Here is a 15,618-nt window from a genome sequence, read left to right on the forward strand (position 1 = left end):
TTTTTCTATAAAATCTCACGACAACATCCACGCCCTGCAGTCAGCTCCTACAACAGTATTTTGAATAGCCGTCATTGGGATTGAATTATATCATATTTGCCTCATTCATTCTTGACTGGTGGTTACTGCAAGAATGGATCCGTATGATAGCGACTCTTCTGGCTTTGAAGATGAGGGGGACTTCACTGAAACTGGGGTGCTTTTGGGATACGCCTCTGAGGAGGTGGTCGACGATGCTATTACTCATCTTGGAGGCTGGCCGGTATGGACAACCTTATGAACCATATTTACTTTGTCCAAATTCCCTGCTAAATACCTGAAATCTAGACATGGCTTGATGATGCTACCCCGCCTCCCGGAGACTTTGCCAAATGCAAAGTCTGCAACAACCTGATGGCCCTTCTCCTTGAATTGCACGGCGATCTACCTGATCATTTCCCTGATAACGAAAGACGGCTGTACATATTTTCTTGTTCTCGAAAAGCATGCAACCGAAAGCCAGGCAGTATCAGGGTGTTGCGCTCCACACGACGGCTCAAGGTCCAACAGCCACCAGTAAAAAAGAGCACAAAACAAGAGCCGGAAAAGAAAGTCGAGGAAAAGCTTCAGGCCCCTAAGCCGGATCTTGGTGCCAGTCTGTTTGGAAGCAATTCCCTAACCGGCAGTGTTTCTACGAACTCGAATCCTTTCTCCTCGAACCCATCATCGTCATCAGCCGCGGCAAGCAACCCGTTTGCTGCTCCTGTTGCCAGTCCCGTGCCAGCGCCAGCCAGCATTGAGAAACCTACAATTGCCAATTCCCTTGCTGAAACCTTCGCCGACAAAGTCCGCGTCTCCTCTCCCCCGCCATCCACCACAGCCCCCGAAGCAGCTGGACCACTGGTCCCGTGGCCCGCGCAGTCCGAATTCCCAGAGCCCTATCCACGATTCTACATGGATGCAGAGTATGAAACTCTCTCCCGACCACCCACGCCCAAAATCCCCGAAAACGTTACTATCGATACCACCGAAGATGATGCCAACGGCGGCGCCTCCATGGACGTGAAAGACGCCTTTGAATCAGACCTGGACAAGGCCTTCATTAAATTTTCCACGCGTCTTGCCCACAACCCAGAACAGGTGCTACGATATGAGTTCCGCGGCACACCTCTCCTCTATTCTCACACCGACATTGTCGGAAAGCGTCTTCACGACCCCCGAAATGGCCACTTGGGGGCCCGCGTTACCCTGGCCTCCAATGGTGGAAGCCACCACATGCCACGATGCGAGTCTTGCGGTAGCGAGCGTGTGTTTGAGCTGCAGCTGGTGCCTCATACAATCAGTGTTCTTGAGGATGGCCGTGATAGTATCGGTCTTGGAAAGGACGATGGAGGTATGGAATGGGGCAACATCATCTTGGGTGTATGTAGCCAGGATTGTGGGCCGGAGAAAGTTGGCGCAGTCGGGTGGCGTGAGGAATGGGCCGGCGTGCAATGGGAAGAGACAAAATAAGAAAGAAAAAAAAAAAAAAAAATAGATTGGGATGAAATACTACTCATGTGTTTTACGTTTAATGTTGATGACTGTATATATAGACATTCTCATGGCAGTCCACATTGTTACTCTAGCATCGCGGCCTATCGTAATTTCATACGTTGACAAGCCATAGTTCAGCGGGCTTACTCTCATGTTCGCTGTGTTATTCTGACAGGATTATCTCTCGGGGATCTAGATACAGTTGTGTGTGTCAACAATAGAATAATATGACGATGACGACGACGACGACGACGATAAATCGAAGCGATGCGAAGCAAACTCAAAACGCCAAATGCGCCAGGGCCAGACTTCCCAATCCTCCCCATGCTGGTCTATCCCCCTTCATCGTCATCATCGTTTGTTGGGCTTCAAGCTCATCTCCGCATCTCTGAAATTGGACGTGGTTCCAATTTCCCTTTCCCCCCATCTTGATAGACAGATAGGTGTAAAAGATCTATATGAGATCTTTTAGGGCAAAAATAGGAAAATATTAGCAAGAATAGAAAAAAAAAAATAAAATAAAAAAAATAAAAGAAAAAGAAAAAGACGTTATTGCATAAGTCGACCCTTTTCTTTAAAAAAAAAAAAAAACTCTCTCTCTCTCTCTTTCTTTTTTTTTTTTTTTTTTTGTTTGTGAATTCCTTCTAACTCATGCTGCCTGCTCGAATCCCCGTCTGATCACACGGCCAAACATCTCAACACCCACGCGCTCGCTCTTGACTTCACTGCGAGCCTCGTTCTCCTTGTTGGTGGGCACCTTGACGACGGTGCCGTTGGGGCCAGACTTGTCGACCTCCCAGCTGCAGACCTCAACAACGAACTTCTCAAGAGCCTCACGGTTCCTCATGTCCAGCCATTGCTCTAGGACTTCAGCGTTGATCTCACGGAATGTCTTGCCAACCTCAACGGCAATACGGATGCGGACGAGCTCCTCAAAACCAGCGACATCAGCCACCAGGTCGGCATACAGGTCATCAGAGTTCAAGGTAGCCCAGAACTGATCATACTGGGCGGACTCAAGGAGCGAGGACAGGTGAGCGAGCTTCTGGACGGATTCGACAAAGTCGGAGGCCTGGGCCGACTGTGTCTCAGCGTCGGATGAGGGGAAGGGCTGGGTGTATGCGGGGAGCAGAGCAAGGCAGAGGGAGAAAGCAGGCGAGGGGAAAACGGTGAGCGCCTTGACCAGGATGTTGGCGGCAGTCTCAGGCTGGAGGAGGTGGGGGTTGAATTGGTACCTAAGGAGCAAGCAAGGGAGGATTGGAGATTAGCAAACGGCACAGCCATATTACATTAATGGTGGAAATTTGGGACTTTCGAAGGCTTTTCAGAAGAAAATGACATCTCAACATCCCCGGAGGGGGGTAATCAGGTAATAGGAAACGTGATAATAATGAGAATTCTGCATCATTCAAATTCAAACCCACGTAGCTAGCTCCCTTCAGAGGGGGGAGTGTGTGTGTGTGTGTGTGTGTGTGTGTGTGTGGTCTCAACGTGACGGGTGGATATAAAAGTTCAACAGGGGCAAGCGCATGCACTCACAGCTTCAGCAGAGCCAGGTTAGCATAGCAATCGAATGTTCGGTCTTCGCATTGTTGAACAACGTAGTCCTGGAATACTGTGGTGGTCTCGGGGTTATATCGGTCAAGGCCGTTGAGAATGGCATCGATATTAGCCGGTCGTGTTTCGCACTTGTCGAACGCAACACCCATTTTGGCGGATCAAATGTGATGATAAAGGATAGAAAGGAAAGAGGCGACCGTACAAAAGGCGAGAGAAAGGGATGAATCTGGAACTTGACCGGTCGGATTCGATTCGGTTGGTTCGTTGTGGTCAAAGGCGGGATAAAATTGCGGTGGGATTATTTTTCGATTGTGTCGCTGTGCGGCGGTTCCGGTCATCGGAAAAACACCACCGAAAAGGAAAGTTCCTCCGATTGGCATGTCCTCTGCATGAATACCTGGAGGAAGGGGGAAGGTGTTCCTATCTTCATCAACCATCAATCTCTCTCTCTCTCTCTCTCTCAGAATATACTCAATCAAAGAAAAAAAAAAAACCCTCACTAACCAACCCAAGAAACGAACCCGACTTCGCCACCCCCTATCTCTACAACTACATCAACAAACAAGCCAAAGAGCGTGCAGCAATCTCGAAATCTCGGCTATCAGTAGTACGTCTCGCTTTCTGTTCTAAAAAAAAAACCCCCCCGTTTCTAAGTCCCTTTGTCTATTCTTAAAAAAAGAAACAAAGAAAAGGTTCTAATTATATCCATCCTAGCTTCAAAGATGCTCCCTACGGTGTACCCGGGAACAGTGACGCCGGGGCAATGAACAGCTGGCTGGTCTGGCAGATGCTCGGCATCTATCTACCCTGTCGTCACGCAGCCCGTGTATCTGATTGCGTCGCCGTGGTTCTCTGATCTGAATATGACGATCAATGGGAACCAGACGTTGCGGATCCGCGCGGCCGGGTTGGACGAGGGGTACTTTGTGCAAAGCGTGCGAATCAACGGGGAGCCCTGGGAGAAGAATTGGTTTGAGCATGAGGATTTGATGGCCCATGGGGGGACGCTGGAGTTTGCCTTGGGGGCGGAGATGAAGACGTGGGAGACGGGGGCTGTGCCGCCATCGCCGGGCCATGTGCGGTTGTAGATCGTGTAGGCTAGTTACGTGATGCGGTGTCCTTCGATATATGATTATATGATTACATCGTTTCATTATGAGACGGCGCCGTTGAACAGGTAGAATCAAGCATATTCAATCGGATATCCTAAGACGCCACCAAATATAAACGCGACCCGATCCTATAACGACAGTATGATCTAGAGTGAGATGGTACAAAATATGCACGGAGGAGGGGATCCTTGGCATACCATCTCCCTGCATGGGAAATGATTAGGATGTGCTGGGAGAGTACATCAGGAGAAAGACGAAATGGCAGTAGGAAAACGAGCTAACGATTCGGCCGGGGGAAATCCAAACAAAGATTGGTATATACACAGAATCCAAGGGCAAAAAAAAAAAAAAAAAAAAAAAAAAAAAAAAAAAAAAAGAACAATGAATAAAAATTGCAGTCGTGAACCACAAAACAGGAGAGAGTATATGGTATAATATAAAAATGGCCCAAGGAGACCAAGGCAAGAAGATTGCGACGCTAGGGGAAACGAGAATCATAAATCCGAGGGAATCAACTGCGCCGGCGATCAACGAAATCATTTTAGCTTGAGAATCAGGTGGCGCGCAACCTTGACCAGCAAAGACGCGCAAGGCTGATTTGCTTCTCTGCATAAATGTAATGCGGGATGACGGTGAGGAGGAGAGCGCCCCCCTTGCGGATGGAGGGAACGAGACCGACTTTGGAAGAGCGAACAAAATGTTTTTTTTTATTACATCGTAGAGTGTAGGAATCATATTTTGGTAATGGGATGCAGGCAGGGTTTCTGCTAGTTGACAGGTTGGTAGCCCTTGTGATTCCATTCACTTTGTTTCCAATCAGTTTGGAAGTTGTTCATCTCGGTTCGTTCGGTGGTCCATTTGGCGTCATCTAGGGCATGTTCAAGACGGCCCTTCTTGCGCTGATTGATGAAGAAAAGGATAAAGCCGACGATGAGCAATATTCCGGCGGCAGCAGCACCGCAAGAGACTCCCACTTTGGCTCCCGTGGGTAGTTCGGCCCACTTCTCGGCCAATGACTTTGGCGGCGGTTTGTTAATCTCAGTAACGGCGGAGGAGTTCCCTCTGATAGGGGGTGTCAGTTAGTCTCAGCTATAGTTTTACAAGGTACCGTACCACCCAAGGATATACTTACGAGACCACATTGATACTCTCCCAGGACCCGGAATGGTCCCCATATTCATACTCCTTTCCAGTGTGGAAATCGTGGGCCCGGACGCTTTGGACGGTCATGGTGTATGGGCCGGCATCGTAATCGATTTCTCCTCCAGCCCATTCAATCGTGCCCTTCGCATTGTGAGGGTCTCCGGCAGGCCAGATGCCGATGCGGATATTACAGGGAGTTTGCGGGAAGCGAGTGCCATTGCTCGCTTCGTCGTAAGCCAGGCTCCGAAGCAGTTTGCCGTCCACCCACCATTCGAGGACATCTTGGGTCCAGTAGGTGGTGTAGTTGTGAAATTCGGTGTCGGCATTGTCCACGTAGTAGAACTTGCCATTGGTGTATTCGGTCACCCCCTTGCCGTAGTAGTTGGTTTGAATTTCGGTCGTGTTGTAGCCCACCCACTCCCAATCGATCTCGTCCAAATCATCGGACTGGAGGACGACACTGCTCACCACGCCGGCGCCTTTGGCCATCTTCACATGGGTTTCGACAATGCCGAAGAAAAGATAGAACTTGGATTGAATGGTGGGGGATTGGAGGGTGGTAGCGATGGTGAATTCGGCGCCATCATCGGTGTAGACAAGGTCCCCCGAAGTGGTATTCCAGATCACTTCATCGAGGGTGCTATTGAGGTACCAGGTGTGGTTGGTACCGAGAGCCGGGTTTGCGGGACAGGTGTGATTAAGGGGATTACAGCTGGTCCAGGTCTGAGCGACGACGGCAGTGGCAGTGGCCGTTAAGAGGACGACCAGACGGAGCAATGACATGGCCGAATAGGGTTATTTACGTGGTGGGAGATGGAGGGGGAGCGATTCTGCCGCGATAAGACAATAAAGGGGGTCTTCAGTTGGGTTAAATGGTGGGAGTTGACAGGCCCGGAAGGAGTGACAGTGACAGTTCGGGGGGAGGGGGGGAGGAGAAGAAAGGAATGGACGTGCGAACACGGCGCACGAGGATCAGAAGAAGCCCACTCGAGGATAGAAAGAACGACGGAGAGGAGAGAGGGGGAGGTGAAGAGGAAGAGGAAGAGGAAGAGGAAGAGGAAGAAAGAGAGAGAAGAGGAGGAGGAGAAAAGATAGAAAGGATCATGTAACTATGGGCTGCAGCAAGTTCAGATCAATTCATCCAGGGTCCGTTAATTATTCTTCAGTTGTTCCCCTGGAATTAGGTACCTGGTATCTACCTGGTACCTGGTACCTCAGTATCTACTCCGTACCCTGTAGACTCGTAGACTCTAGAGTACTTAGGTAACAAAAAGGGTGTTTGCTAGGGTGGACCCCAGAGTCAAAACGGACTAGTGCCAGTGTCTCCTTTCAGGGGCTGTCCCAATCAGGAAAGACCAAGCCCTGGAATGTGTCACCCCTTCCCTTTTTTTTGGATTCTCCCTTCGCCTCTTAGCCAATCAAAACTCCCCCAGGAAACGGGGATCGCCACCGTATGATAAGTGTGTTTATCAGGGTGATATTATTAGATAGATTATGATTATTATTAGGTATTATCAGAAAGCAAGGTAGTATTTATTACCTAGGGATTATACCATGCGTTGAGTTTCCATCTTTTGATTGGCCTGATAAGAACAATATCTAATCTTCCAAGTTCTTCTGTAGGTCTCTGGCCGTTACAACCGAAAATTATAAGGTAATCTTCAAAAGGTTGAGTGGCGGTCCAAGTGGGTCCTAGATCCCTCCTAATTAATCTCACACCGCACGCACTCCTGGATCGAGTCGCAAATATAGTATTCTACCAATAATCGGGAGAAATTCATAAACTGCCCTCTGAATTTCCAGATCTATACAGAGAGGTATGATATGATATTCAGGAATTCATACAGTTCTTGCGCATATCAGGATTGGTCTTTAAAAGTACCTAAAAGCTAATGAATGGTCTGGCTTAATAGCCAACTTCTGCAAACTACCTAGGTCTGACCCGCAGTATCCTATCCCACGCGTATTATCGTACCTTTTTTCTTCCGCGTCTTCATCCTCGTCGAGTACCTTACCTTACCCCTGGAAGGGAAAGATACCAGTAGGCGTAGGGATTGCACCACTTCCAGAGCCCTCAGTGGTGGGGGAACCAGAACCAGAACCAGAGAAGAGGTCACCCAAGTCAGGCAGGCCAGAGGGGAAGAGGTCGCTGAGATCGCGCTGCTGCTTCTCGTTCTCGTTGCGAGTAGCAGATGGGCTGCCACTAGGTTCAGGGGAGCCTGAGCCTGAGCCTGAGAAGAGGCCACCCAAGCCAGAACCTGAGCCAGAGCCAGAGCCAGAACCAGAACCAGAACCAGAGCCAAAGAGGTCACCCAGGTCAGGGAAACCAGATGGGAAGAGGTCGCTTAGATCGCGCTGCTGCTTCTCGTTGCGAGTAGGAGATGGACCGCCACTAGGCTCAGGGGAGCCAGAGCCAGAGCCTGAGAAGAGGTCACCCAAACCAGAGCCTGAGCTAGAGCCAGAGCCAGAACCAGAACCAGAACCAGAACCAGAACCAGAGCCAGAGAAGAGGTCACCCAGGTCAGGGAAACCAGATGGGAAGAGGTCGCTTAGATCGCGCTGCTGCTTCTCGTTGCGAGTAGGAGATGGGCTGCCACTAGGCTCAGGGGAGCCAGAGCCTGAGCCTGAGAAGAGGTCACCCAAACCAGAGCCTGAGCTAGAGCCAGAGCCAGAACCAGAACCAGAACCAGAGAAGAGGTCACCCAGGTCAGGGAAACCAGATGGGAAGAGGTCGCTTAGATCGCGCTGCTGCTTCTCGTTGCGAGTAGGAGATGGGCCGCCACTAGGCTCAGGGGAGCCAGAGCCTGAGCCAGAGCCAGAGAAGAGGCCACCCAAGCCTGAGCCTGAGCCTGAGCCTGAGCCCGAGCCCGAGCCCGAGCCCGAGCTAGATCCAGAGCCAGAGAAGAGGTCACCCAATCCAGGCAGGCCGGAGGGAAAGAGATCTCCGAGGTCAGGGAAACCAGAGGGGAAGAGGTCGCTGAGATCACGCCTTCGCTGCTTTCCGTGCCGAGCGGTAGGAGATGGGGCATCGCCGCCTGGGACTGGGAATCCCGATGGGAGCGCGAAACCACCGCTGGGCTCAGGGAAGCCAGAAGGGACCCCCGAAGGACCAGGGAAGGCAATGCCCGAACCCGTTGGGATAGGGTATGGCAGGCCCTGACTTGGAGTTGGGAAAGCAAATCCTCCCTGCTCGTTGCCGAGGTGGGCACCGTGAGGGTGGCCGCGGGGCGCGGGGAGAGCAAGGGCACAGCCCAGCAGACCGAGCGAAGCAACGCCGTAGGACTTCATTTTTATGGTGAGGTGGTGGACAAGAAAGAAAGAATAATAATTAAAAAGATTGAATTGAATTGAAAAAGACCAGGAATACCAGATTCGGTCAGGTTGAGTAGGGACAGTTGTGAGTTGGTTGGAGTACTGAATTCTTCAAGGAATCGAGGAGGATTCTGCGCTTGCTTTATAGTACCACAAGTACCTCCAGATGGGCCGGAGTAGATGGATCATGTCCAAAACAACTTGGCACCGCAGGAACCAGGCCCAGGAAGATGGAAGCTGGGCTAGAATTCGACAAAACCGGGGTGGTTAGGGCTCTGATGTTGGAAAAGGGCCCATGAAACAGCCAATTTAGTTCCGACGGCAGTTCATGTATAGAGCTGCTCTGGGCCTTATCCTCTATCCACACCATTGCAAGTGTCGAAGTGCTTGCTCAAACCAAAACATGGCATGTTCCAAGTTCCTGATCATCTGGCTATAGCGATTGCGCATAGCATTGAGGGTTTGACTAACTATAGCACGTCTACTTGATAACGGAAGTTGTGCGCTAGTTAATGGGCTCGGATTGACCAAGACTGACTATAGGGCATGAATAACACAAACAATCCTCCGACTCATCAGCTCAAGCAAGAAGATCAATCTCTCCAAGCCTCTCCGTCAATAGAGCGCCGACTAAGACAAACAGTTCCAAGTTCTGTGGGGGATGAGCCAGACAACCCGATGCAGCGTCCGTGATAAGCGATTTCAAGTGATCTGATTCTGAAACTGAAACTGACGGGTCTGATATGTGATATCCTGACTCGCGGATGAAACACACGAGTGTCTCGAATGCGGACTCGTGGACTTCGCAGGGAGAGCGAGACCGGTCAAGCCATCCGTTTTCTTGGAATGGTTACGCGTCAAGCTTTATTTTGAATTTACTGGATGAAGACTCACAGGTTCGAAGTATAGTACGGAGTCCCTACAATCTGTATAATGGAGTAAGTAGTTACTATAAGTACGGCACTTGTATAACTATATATCACTATATTGTGTCCTAACCCTAAACAATCTAGTATTCGTTCTTAAAGCCTAAATATCCGGTTATTCAGCCTTTAAAGAGACTGCATTTCCTGGTATCTTCTTTCTCGGTATCTTCCGTTCTGAGTACTTCGAGAGAAGATAGATGCTAATTAGAGGATAGAACGAAGTTCTCACTTCTGATGGGTTATTTAGACCCTTTTCATATTATATCTCTATATACATATAATATATATGTGTATGTATGTATGTATGTATTACAAATTATACTATGCCACCAATATCAACATGACAGGTAAAAACACAAGAGACAGAATAAGTCTCAACTGCGCCGAATCAAAATTATACCCGGCATTCCTGCGAAAGAAAGACTGCCGACAGCGATACGCAGAGGAATGCAAAAAAGGTCGTCGCGACGGCCCCGCTGGGTTGGAGGGCCGAACTCAAGTTTTCAGCATCGTCGGAGGAATTGGACGCATGCGAGGCATTGGATGGAGTGATGGACGTATTGAACGGAGTGAGCGCATGGGAGGCATTGGAGGCATTGGAGGCATTGGAGGCATTGGAGGCATTGGATGTATTGGATGTATTGGGCACGTTAAACGCAGTCAACGCATTGATCGATCTCCTGCCTCGAGTTAGTCGGGTTCCTGGCTCTGAGAGCTTGATTGATCATGCATGGATTGGGTGAATCACCTCGCGAACGGCCATCCGTCTACGTACTCGAGGTAGCTCCATCCCAGGCGCGTTTGCTAGAACCGTCAGCGAAGTCCAAAAAGCATCCGGATGCAGTGTCATCAGAATACACTCTCACCTTATCCTCGAACCCAATGCTACTATTGACTAGAACCATGCCATGTCAGTAGTGTCGTCCTCCAGAAGGGTACTACTAACGTACTACCTAGGGAGCGTAGCGAGGAGATACATACGATAATGATAGTACAGCACATCAGATTCCCCCCCGGAGCCCGTCAGGACCCCGACGCCGCCCGGCGCGTAGACCACGCCGTGATTTGATCCGTATACAACAGTGCCGCCGCCACCGAGCAGGTCTGTGCCTTGCTTATCGGTGAACGGGCCATGCACGCTGGTCGACCTGCCCACCCGAATGCTATACCTGTTGCACGCCGCCGGAGTTAGTCTAGATACCGGAGTAGCACTCGCGCGCAAAGCGAAACGAAAACGACTTTGAAAGGGGGGGGGGTTCTTGAATCATCCTACATACTCGGCACCCATGGGCGGGAAGCCACGCGAAAACTGGCAGCATTTCCCGTGGCTGAACCACAGGTAGTAATAGGGGGCTTTGTAGCTCATAAAGGAGCCTTCCTCGGGCTTGCGCGGTTCGGGGACGTAGATGAGGTGGGTTGAATCGGGGTGCGCCGGGTGGTCGATGGTGAGGGTGGTGGGATCCAGGCGGAGCTGGAAGATGCCGTCCCAGAAGCTGCCGTACTGGAGGTAGGGGGTCCCCGTGAGCGGGTCGGCGAAGAAGGCCGGATCGATCGCGTTGCTGACGTTGTACGGGTAGATGTGTGCGAGATCGCCCTCGCCGGTATTGATCAGGACGCCGTGGTCCGTCCAGGTCCCTGCGATGGAATCGGACGTGGCAACGCCAATGGCACTGTCGCGACGCCCGGTGTCGCTGATGCAGTAGAAGCAGTAGAACCGGTTGTTCCATTCAATCGTCATGGGAGCCCAGGGGCGCGTGCGGTTGACCTTGTCGATCTCGCTGGGTCCGGCGAGGACAGTGCCAATGTACTCCCATGGCCCGTCGAGGTTGGCGGCTTTGTGGACGGGGATGTGGACGCCCCCCATGAAAAGATAGTAGTATCCATTGACCTGGATGATGCTCGGATCATGCGTGATGATGTTGCCTTGATTGGGGAGCGGATATGCCTCTGTATCCGAGACGATATTGGAGTCAACCGAGGTGGTCAACGGGACTAGACACAGCAGGAGGGCCAGCCCCAGCCATGTGAAAGGTACCATGGGGTTTCAAGGACCAGAGTACAAGCGAGACGATAAAGATGAGAGAGCGAATTGCATTCGTTGTTGAGAAGGGGGGAGGGGAGGGGGGACTGCGGGAATATAATAACTATAGAGAAAGGCCGCATTCATGCCCGAACAGTGCGCAATCAGAATAGATCCAATTTTTAAGCCAGTCCACATATAATACGGAGATCCCCAAGTTGGGCTTGGACGGGTTGCGGCCCACTGCACTGCAACGCCCCAGCCGGACTGAACGAGAGAGACATTCTTATTAGGGTATCCTGGCAGGATATCAAAAAAAAAGAGAGGCAAAAAGGGTCAAGAATGCCTCATCCCGATCGGGACAACCCTAAAAGACCCAGTGAACTCTAGAGGAAATTACATCGAGTATATCCAAATATCCCTGAGTCGATCTTCGTCGCTCTCTAATCTTAAAAAGGCTTGACGGCAAGAGTCCAGACTCAAGAAAGCCTGCGGTAAAGCGAGCTAAACTAGACGTGAAACCAGCGATTGAACTCGATAGCATAACAGTATGTACCTCGCCAGTGACAATTTAGGAGCTTGGTTTGTTCTGAGGAAATCCCAGGGTTCTTCAAGTTCGAACTTCTCCTACCTTTATAGACTTATATATATATCGGAACGTTAGTGTATGGAGGACGGACAGTAAAATGGTACAGTATATACCCCAAGCAGAGAATCATCAGTGATGTATTCTGGATGGATGGATGTACAAGAATGAGCTATCCTACTCAAATATAAGGCTCGTCAACTCCCCCCAATCAAAGGCATCCAAGAAAGGATCCAATTCTCCAGAGGCCTATCATGAATTAGAACACCTTCCTAAACGGAGACGAAGGCTTACCATCAGTCCAAGATCCTCCGGCAGTGGAACACTAAATTCAGGGACCAAGGGCTGCTGCGTTGCTCCATGCCCGGTATTCAAGTTCGGGACCTTCCATAATAGCCTCCGTTAGCAATCCCTCTAAACAACACTAGAACAGACTAAACGGGGACGAACTTGATTTGTTTTGAAACTCCCCATCCCCCATTCCCCAAGATGCGCACAGCTGGAGTGTCGTGTAAAAAGTGTCTGCGCGAACGAAATCACTCGCTCCACCACTTCCTGCTTGTAAACCGCTGCCTGGTTGGGCCATAGTTTGCTCTTAACGAGAGCCAGGATCGTGGACATGAAAAAGTACTCTTTGGCGCCCTTGATGACGAGAAGTTGCCGTGCTTCAAAACAGGTGAGAGCAACTTCCACCAAAGATATCAAGGACTCGGGGAGTCCTGGAAGGGTGTGAATGAGAGACGTCGAATAAGCCCCTGCTCGTATTATTAAAGTATTAGCCTCCTATCCTCCCCGGTTGAGAATCTGCTAATTTGAATATCTGGAACATACCCCGACTGACCGTCTCTTCGTGAAGTAGCTGGCAAATGGAACAGTAAGCTTGCACAGTCCAATCCCCAAGATTGTAGAGCGATAGCGATCGCGATCTCTCATGAAGTCGTCGTTGCGTCGACAGCATCATCGTGACCACCTCCAGACGACTCCGCGCAGACGGGGCAAAAAGGGTGTCCCGGGCGGCCTCGATTGCAAATGGGGTGTGGATCGACAAAAGGCTCAGCCCTATTTTGTTCTCTAGCATAGCTTTCATTAAAGCCACTTTGTCCCCAATCGACGCATCGCCGTGTTCAGCGATCGGCCACGGCGGTATCCTCGCGAGACGCCGGTTGAGCTCCCAATCCAGGCGCATGATCTCTTCGTACCGACATCGGATCCGTGGAGAATGCATCAAAGCACAGGCTTTGAGTCGTAGCGGAAGGGACTGGGAGAGAACCGCCTGGAACGAACTATCGGTGATTTCACCATCCAGTGGTCGCGCGGGAGGAAGCGCCTCGCTGTTGGGCTGGAGCTCATTGTCATTAATATTCGAAGGCGGCGCCGTGTCATAGTCTGACTCTTGCAAAGACGGTGGCATCCCCCGCTCAAAGGACACCTGAAGATCCAACTCCACAATGGTGGCCCATACGCGCCGCCGCATCTCCTTGTTGAACGGAGAGATCTTGGTGTACACGTTCGGGTCTCGGTGGTACCCAGCCAACATGGCTTGTTTCACCAGCGTTGACGTAGAGATCCAGGCCTTGCTGCGTTTCATCCCAAAGCTATTTTGCGCGATGATTAAAAGAACGTGTAAGCGGAGAACCGTAATATCCGACCGTTTTATGCTCGCGTTCTCGATCCACTTTTCTGCACACAAGATCCATTCTATCGCGGTGAAGCATTTGAGCATAGACCCGTTCTTGCGTTCGAGGACACTGGGATCCGCCAAATTCCAAGCACATGCAAGAATCAGAAGTAGCTGGACTACAAATGTCGGGCCAACAAGGTCCAAGCTGGACTTCTGGGCCCAGAACTCATCCAATTCCCTCCGGAAGGAAGGCACGTGAAGAATCCGATGGGTGGACTCAACATGCGTGAGAAATAAAGCCACCAATTCATCCACAACCGGTCGACAAGGGAGTAAGGCGAGCAATACAGCTGTATCCGGGTCAGGGACCGGCGCACTCAGAGGGTGATTTTTCCAAAGGCCCCGAGTCACCCTCGTTAGATCAGGACGGAGTGCAGAGAGATGGGGGTTAGAAACCTGAACTTCCTCTGCGAATGATCTAAGGTCCGGAAACTAGACTTCTGGTCAGTCGCGCGGCCACGGGGAGAAAGCATTCGGCACCCAAAATCTACCTGTGCAATAAGATTTGCGAAGACCCCGGAGCCATTATACCGGGTCTTGGTTTCTCGACCTCTCATCATAATCCTAGGGGTAAGGGCTAGTGGCTGCGACGGAGACACTGGACTATATTCCTCATCATCACCATCTAGCGAGTTGGGACGCGAGTCCGGATTATGAACTGAATGGTGCCTGTGGCGACGCAACAGCTCCGTGCTATTTAGACAATCCTGATTGACGGCGGCTTTGGGGGGCCCTAGGACGGTTTCCAAGAAGCGATCCCGCTTTTCCTCGAGTGGGCGTGCATCCGCGCACTTCAACCCTTGAGGCCGAGCCGATGCCCTGCTTATCCCCGAGTCTGGGGTCGGGTGCGCAACCGGGCGATCAACCTGGTGCGTCGGTGCAGTTCCGGTCGGCGCTGGTTCGGGGACAGCAGAGGAAGCCACCGTACTTGGTTGCTGCCATAGAAAGCCATCTTCGTAGCAACATTTGGTGGGCGTCTTGCTCTTCAGACACCGCCCACAGGTTGGATACTCCCGATCGCAACGCAGTTTCCTGCTCCGGCACTGGGAACATGCGATGGTGCGTCTCCGCCTCTTCCGGATGCGATGCTGATGTAGTTGCTGCGAGGACTGAACGTCTGCCATCGTCAGTGCCCCTTCACCGCAGAACATGAAGGAATCTCTATCCTTCTTGCTGTTTCTCATTCATAATTCTGCGATTTTCTCCCTGGGCGGCTGAGCACGCTAATTATTCGGTCCGGAGTCCCTGGGGAGCCTAAATAGTCTCAAATGCTTACGTGTATCCGAAACGGCCGGCCGTGTTAACTGTAAAGGGGAATCCCGGCCGCACTTTTGCTCGAAACTTCGGGCTAGTTATCAGATACGAAGTTACGAAGTACATCAGTATGCTCCGTAGTATGGCTTCAGGTGCTATTAATGTGCGGGTTCAATCGAGAGATCCGGCAAAGCACTTGGTGTTGACCAACGCATTTATCCTGTGCTTCACATGTGAAATACCCCGAAGATTGGCAATATGTAATGTGACACATACCTAGTCGCTGTTGTGCTGTGGATTCCATAATCCTTCTATTTTCCGTTGCGTTCCGTACGACAGCGGAGACGACATAATCCACGCTGGATCTATTCAGACCAGTAACTGATCCGACCCTTATCACGGAAATAAATATAGAAGTCCACTCTCAATTTCCGGTACTGTGTGGGAGTTAAAAGGCAAAGCAATTTGTCCGAATAAAACCCTTCATCAGTGCCTGCGTTAACAAGCCT

The 15,618-nt window shown here is 50.8% G+C and overlaps 8 protein-coding genes across 8 annotated transcripts; 2 read left to right on the forward strand and 6 right to left on the reverse strand.

Moving 5' to 3' along the window:
- Nucleotides 1-26: 26 nt before the first annotated feature.
- On the forward strand, nt 27-1,580 carry P175DRAFT_0504756 (small subunit rRNA maturation protein TSR4). Its single transcript, XM_040897946.1, has 2 exons — nt 27-262; nt 328-1,580. Exons 1-2 carry the CDS (start codon nt 134-136, stop codon nt 1,489-1,491), a joined length of 1,293 nt encoding a protein of 430 aa, XP_040748856.1. The 5' UTR covers nt 27-133; the 3' UTR covers nt 1,492-1,580.
- Nucleotides 1,581-2,145: 565 nt separating this feature from the next.
- P175DRAFT_0504757 (CSN8/PSMD8/EIF3K family protein) lies at nt 2,146-3,443 on the reverse strand. The gene is made up of 2 exons (XM_040897947.1): nt 3,055-3,443; nt 2,146-2,750 (listed from the first exon to the last, which is right to left on the reverse strand). Exons 1-2 carry the CDS (start codon nt 3,222-3,224, stop codon nt 2,165-2,167), a joined length of 756 nt encoding a protein of 251 aa, XP_040748857.1. The 5' UTR covers nt 3,225-3,443; the 3' UTR covers nt 2,146-2,164.
- A 210-nt stretch (nt 3,444-3,653) lies between these two features.
- P175DRAFT_0504759 (uncharacterized protein) lies at nt 3,654-4,291 on the forward strand. The gene is made up of 2 exons (XM_040897948.1): nt 3,654-3,682; nt 3,790-4,291. The coding sequence occupies exon 2, from the start codon at nt 3,939-3,941 to the stop codon at nt 4,161-4,163; it is 225 nt and encodes a 74-aa protein (XP_040748858.1). The 5' UTR covers nt 3,654-3,682; nt 3,790-3,938; the 3' UTR covers nt 4,164-4,291.
- Nucleotides 4,292-4,554: 263 nt separating this feature from the next.
- On the reverse strand, nt 4,555-6,440 carry P175DRAFT_0526505 (glycoside hydrolase family 16 protein). Its single transcript, XM_040899474.1, has 2 exons — nt 5,320-6,440; nt 4,555-5,249 (listed from the first exon to the last, which is right to left on the reverse strand). The coding sequence occupies exons 1-2, from the start codon at nt 6,111-6,113 to the stop codon at nt 4,955-4,957; spliced, it is 1,089 nt and encodes a 362-aa protein (XP_040748859.1). The 5' UTR covers nt 6,114-6,440; the 3' UTR covers nt 4,555-4,954.
- Nucleotides 6,441-7,190: 750 nt separating this feature from the next.
- Nucleotides 7,191-8,669, reverse strand: P175DRAFT_0526506 (extracellular proline-rich protein). Its single transcript, XM_040899475.1, has one exon. The coding sequence runs from the start codon at nt 8,616-8,618 to the stop codon at nt 7,347-7,349; it is 1,272 nt and encodes a 423-aa protein (XP_040748860.1). The 5' UTR covers nt 8,619-8,669; the 3' UTR covers nt 7,191-7,346.
- A 1,210-nt stretch (nt 8,670-9,879) lies between these two features.
- On the reverse strand, nt 9,880-10,737 carry P175DRAFT_0486991 (uncharacterized protein). Its single transcript, XM_040895653.1, has 3 exons — nt 10,435-10,737; nt 10,317-10,372; nt 9,880-10,248 (listed from the first exon to the last, which is right to left on the reverse strand). The coding sequence occupies exons 1-3, from the start codon at nt 10,471-10,473 to the stop codon at nt 9,963-9,965; spliced, it is 381 nt and encodes a 126-aa protein (XP_040748861.1). The 5' UTR covers nt 10,474-10,737; the 3' UTR covers nt 9,880-9,962.
- On the reverse strand, nt 10,493-11,924 carry P175DRAFT_090221 (uncharacterized protein). Its single transcript, XM_040901126.1, has 2 exons — nt 10,846-11,924; nt 10,493-10,737 (listed from the first exon to the last, which is right to left on the reverse strand). The coding sequence occupies exons 1-2, from the start codon at nt 11,604-11,606 to the stop codon at nt 10,518-10,520; spliced, it is 981 nt and encodes a 326-aa protein (XP_040748862.1). The 5' UTR covers nt 11,607-11,924; the 3' UTR covers nt 10,493-10,517.
- A 427-nt stretch (nt 11,925-12,351) lies between these two features.
- On the reverse strand, nt 12,352-14,979 carry P175DRAFT_0512207 (putative C6 transcription factor; the record flags this gene model as incomplete). The annotated part of the gene is made up of 5 exons (XM_040898645.1): nt 12,352-12,423; nt 12,469-12,558; nt 12,625-12,929; nt 13,006-14,287; nt 14,347-14,979. The coding sequence occupies 5 exons, from the start codon at nt 14,977-14,979 to the stop codon at nt 12,352-12,354; spliced, it is 2,382 nt and encodes a 793-aa protein (XP_040748863.1).
- Nucleotides 14,980-15,618: the final 639 nt, after the last annotated feature.

Source organism: Aspergillus ochraceoroseus (genome assembly GCF_002846915.1).
Source record: "Aspergillus ochraceoroseus IBT 24754 chromosome Unknown P175scaffold_10, whole genome shotgun sequence".
NCBI classification, from domain to species: domain Eukaryota; kingdom Fungi; phylum Ascomycota; class Eurotiomycetes; order Eurotiales; family Aspergillaceae; genus Aspergillus; species Aspergillus ochraceoroseus.

What these genes read in the sequence shown, in the direction of transcription:
- P175DRAFT_0504756 (XM_040897946.1), top strand. Translation starts at nt 134, where the DNA reads ATGGATCCGTATGATAGCGACTCTTCTGGCTTTGAAGATGAGGGGGAC. An exon ending in CTCATCTTGGAGGCTGGCCG is followed by an intron (nt 263 to 327) that starts GTATGGACAACC and finishes CCTGAAATCTAG; the next exon opens with ACATGGCTTGATGATGCTAC.
- P175DRAFT_0504757 (XM_040897947.1), bottom strand. Translation starts at nt 3,224, where the DNA reads ATGGGTGTTGCGTTCGACAAGTGCGAAACACGACCGGCTAATATCGAT. An exon ending in AACCTGGCTCTGCTGAAGCT is followed by an intron (nt 2,751 to 3,054) that starts GTGAGTGCATGC and finishes CTTGCTCCTTAG; the next exon opens with GTACCAATTCAACCCCCACC.
- P175DRAFT_0504759 (XM_040897948.1), top strand. Translation starts at nt 3,939, where the DNA reads ATGACGATCAATGGGAACCAGACGTTGCGGATCCGCGCGGCCGGGTTG.
- P175DRAFT_0526505 (XM_040899474.1), bottom strand. Translation starts at nt 6,113, where the DNA reads ATGTCATTGCTCCGTCTGGTCGTCCTCTTAACGGCCACTGCCACTGCC. An exon ending in GAGAGTATCAATGTGGTCTC is followed by an intron (nt 5,250 to 5,319) that starts GTAAGTATATCC and finishes ACCCCCTATCAG; the next exon opens with AGGGAACTCCTCCGCCGTTA.
- P175DRAFT_0526506 (XM_040899475.1), bottom strand. Translation starts at nt 8,618, where the DNA reads ATGAAGTCCTACGGCGTTGCTTCGCTCGGTCTGCTGGGCTGTGCCCTT.
- P175DRAFT_0486991 (XM_040895653.1), bottom strand. Translation starts at nt 10,473, where the DNA reads ATGGTTCTAGTCAATAGTAGCATTGGGTTCGAGGATAAG. An exon ending in GCATTGGGTTCGAGGATAAG is followed by an intron (nt 10,373 to 10,434) that starts GTGAGAGTGTAT and finishes TGACGGTTCTAG; the next exon opens with CAAACGCGCCTGGGATGGAG. An exon ending in GACGGATGGCCGTTCGCGAG is followed by an intron (nt 10,249 to 10,316) that starts GTGATTCACCCA and finishes AACTCGAGGCAG; the next exon opens with GAGATCGATCAATGCGTTGA.
- P175DRAFT_090221 (XM_040901126.1), bottom strand. Translation starts at nt 11,606, where the DNA reads ATGGTACCTTTCACATGGCTGGGGCTGGCCCTCCTGCTGTGTCTAGTC. An exon ending in TTCCCGCCCATGGGTGCCGA is followed by an intron (nt 10,738 to 10,845) that starts GTATGTAGGATG and finishes GGCGTGCAACAG; the next exon opens with GTATAGCATTCGGGTGGGCA.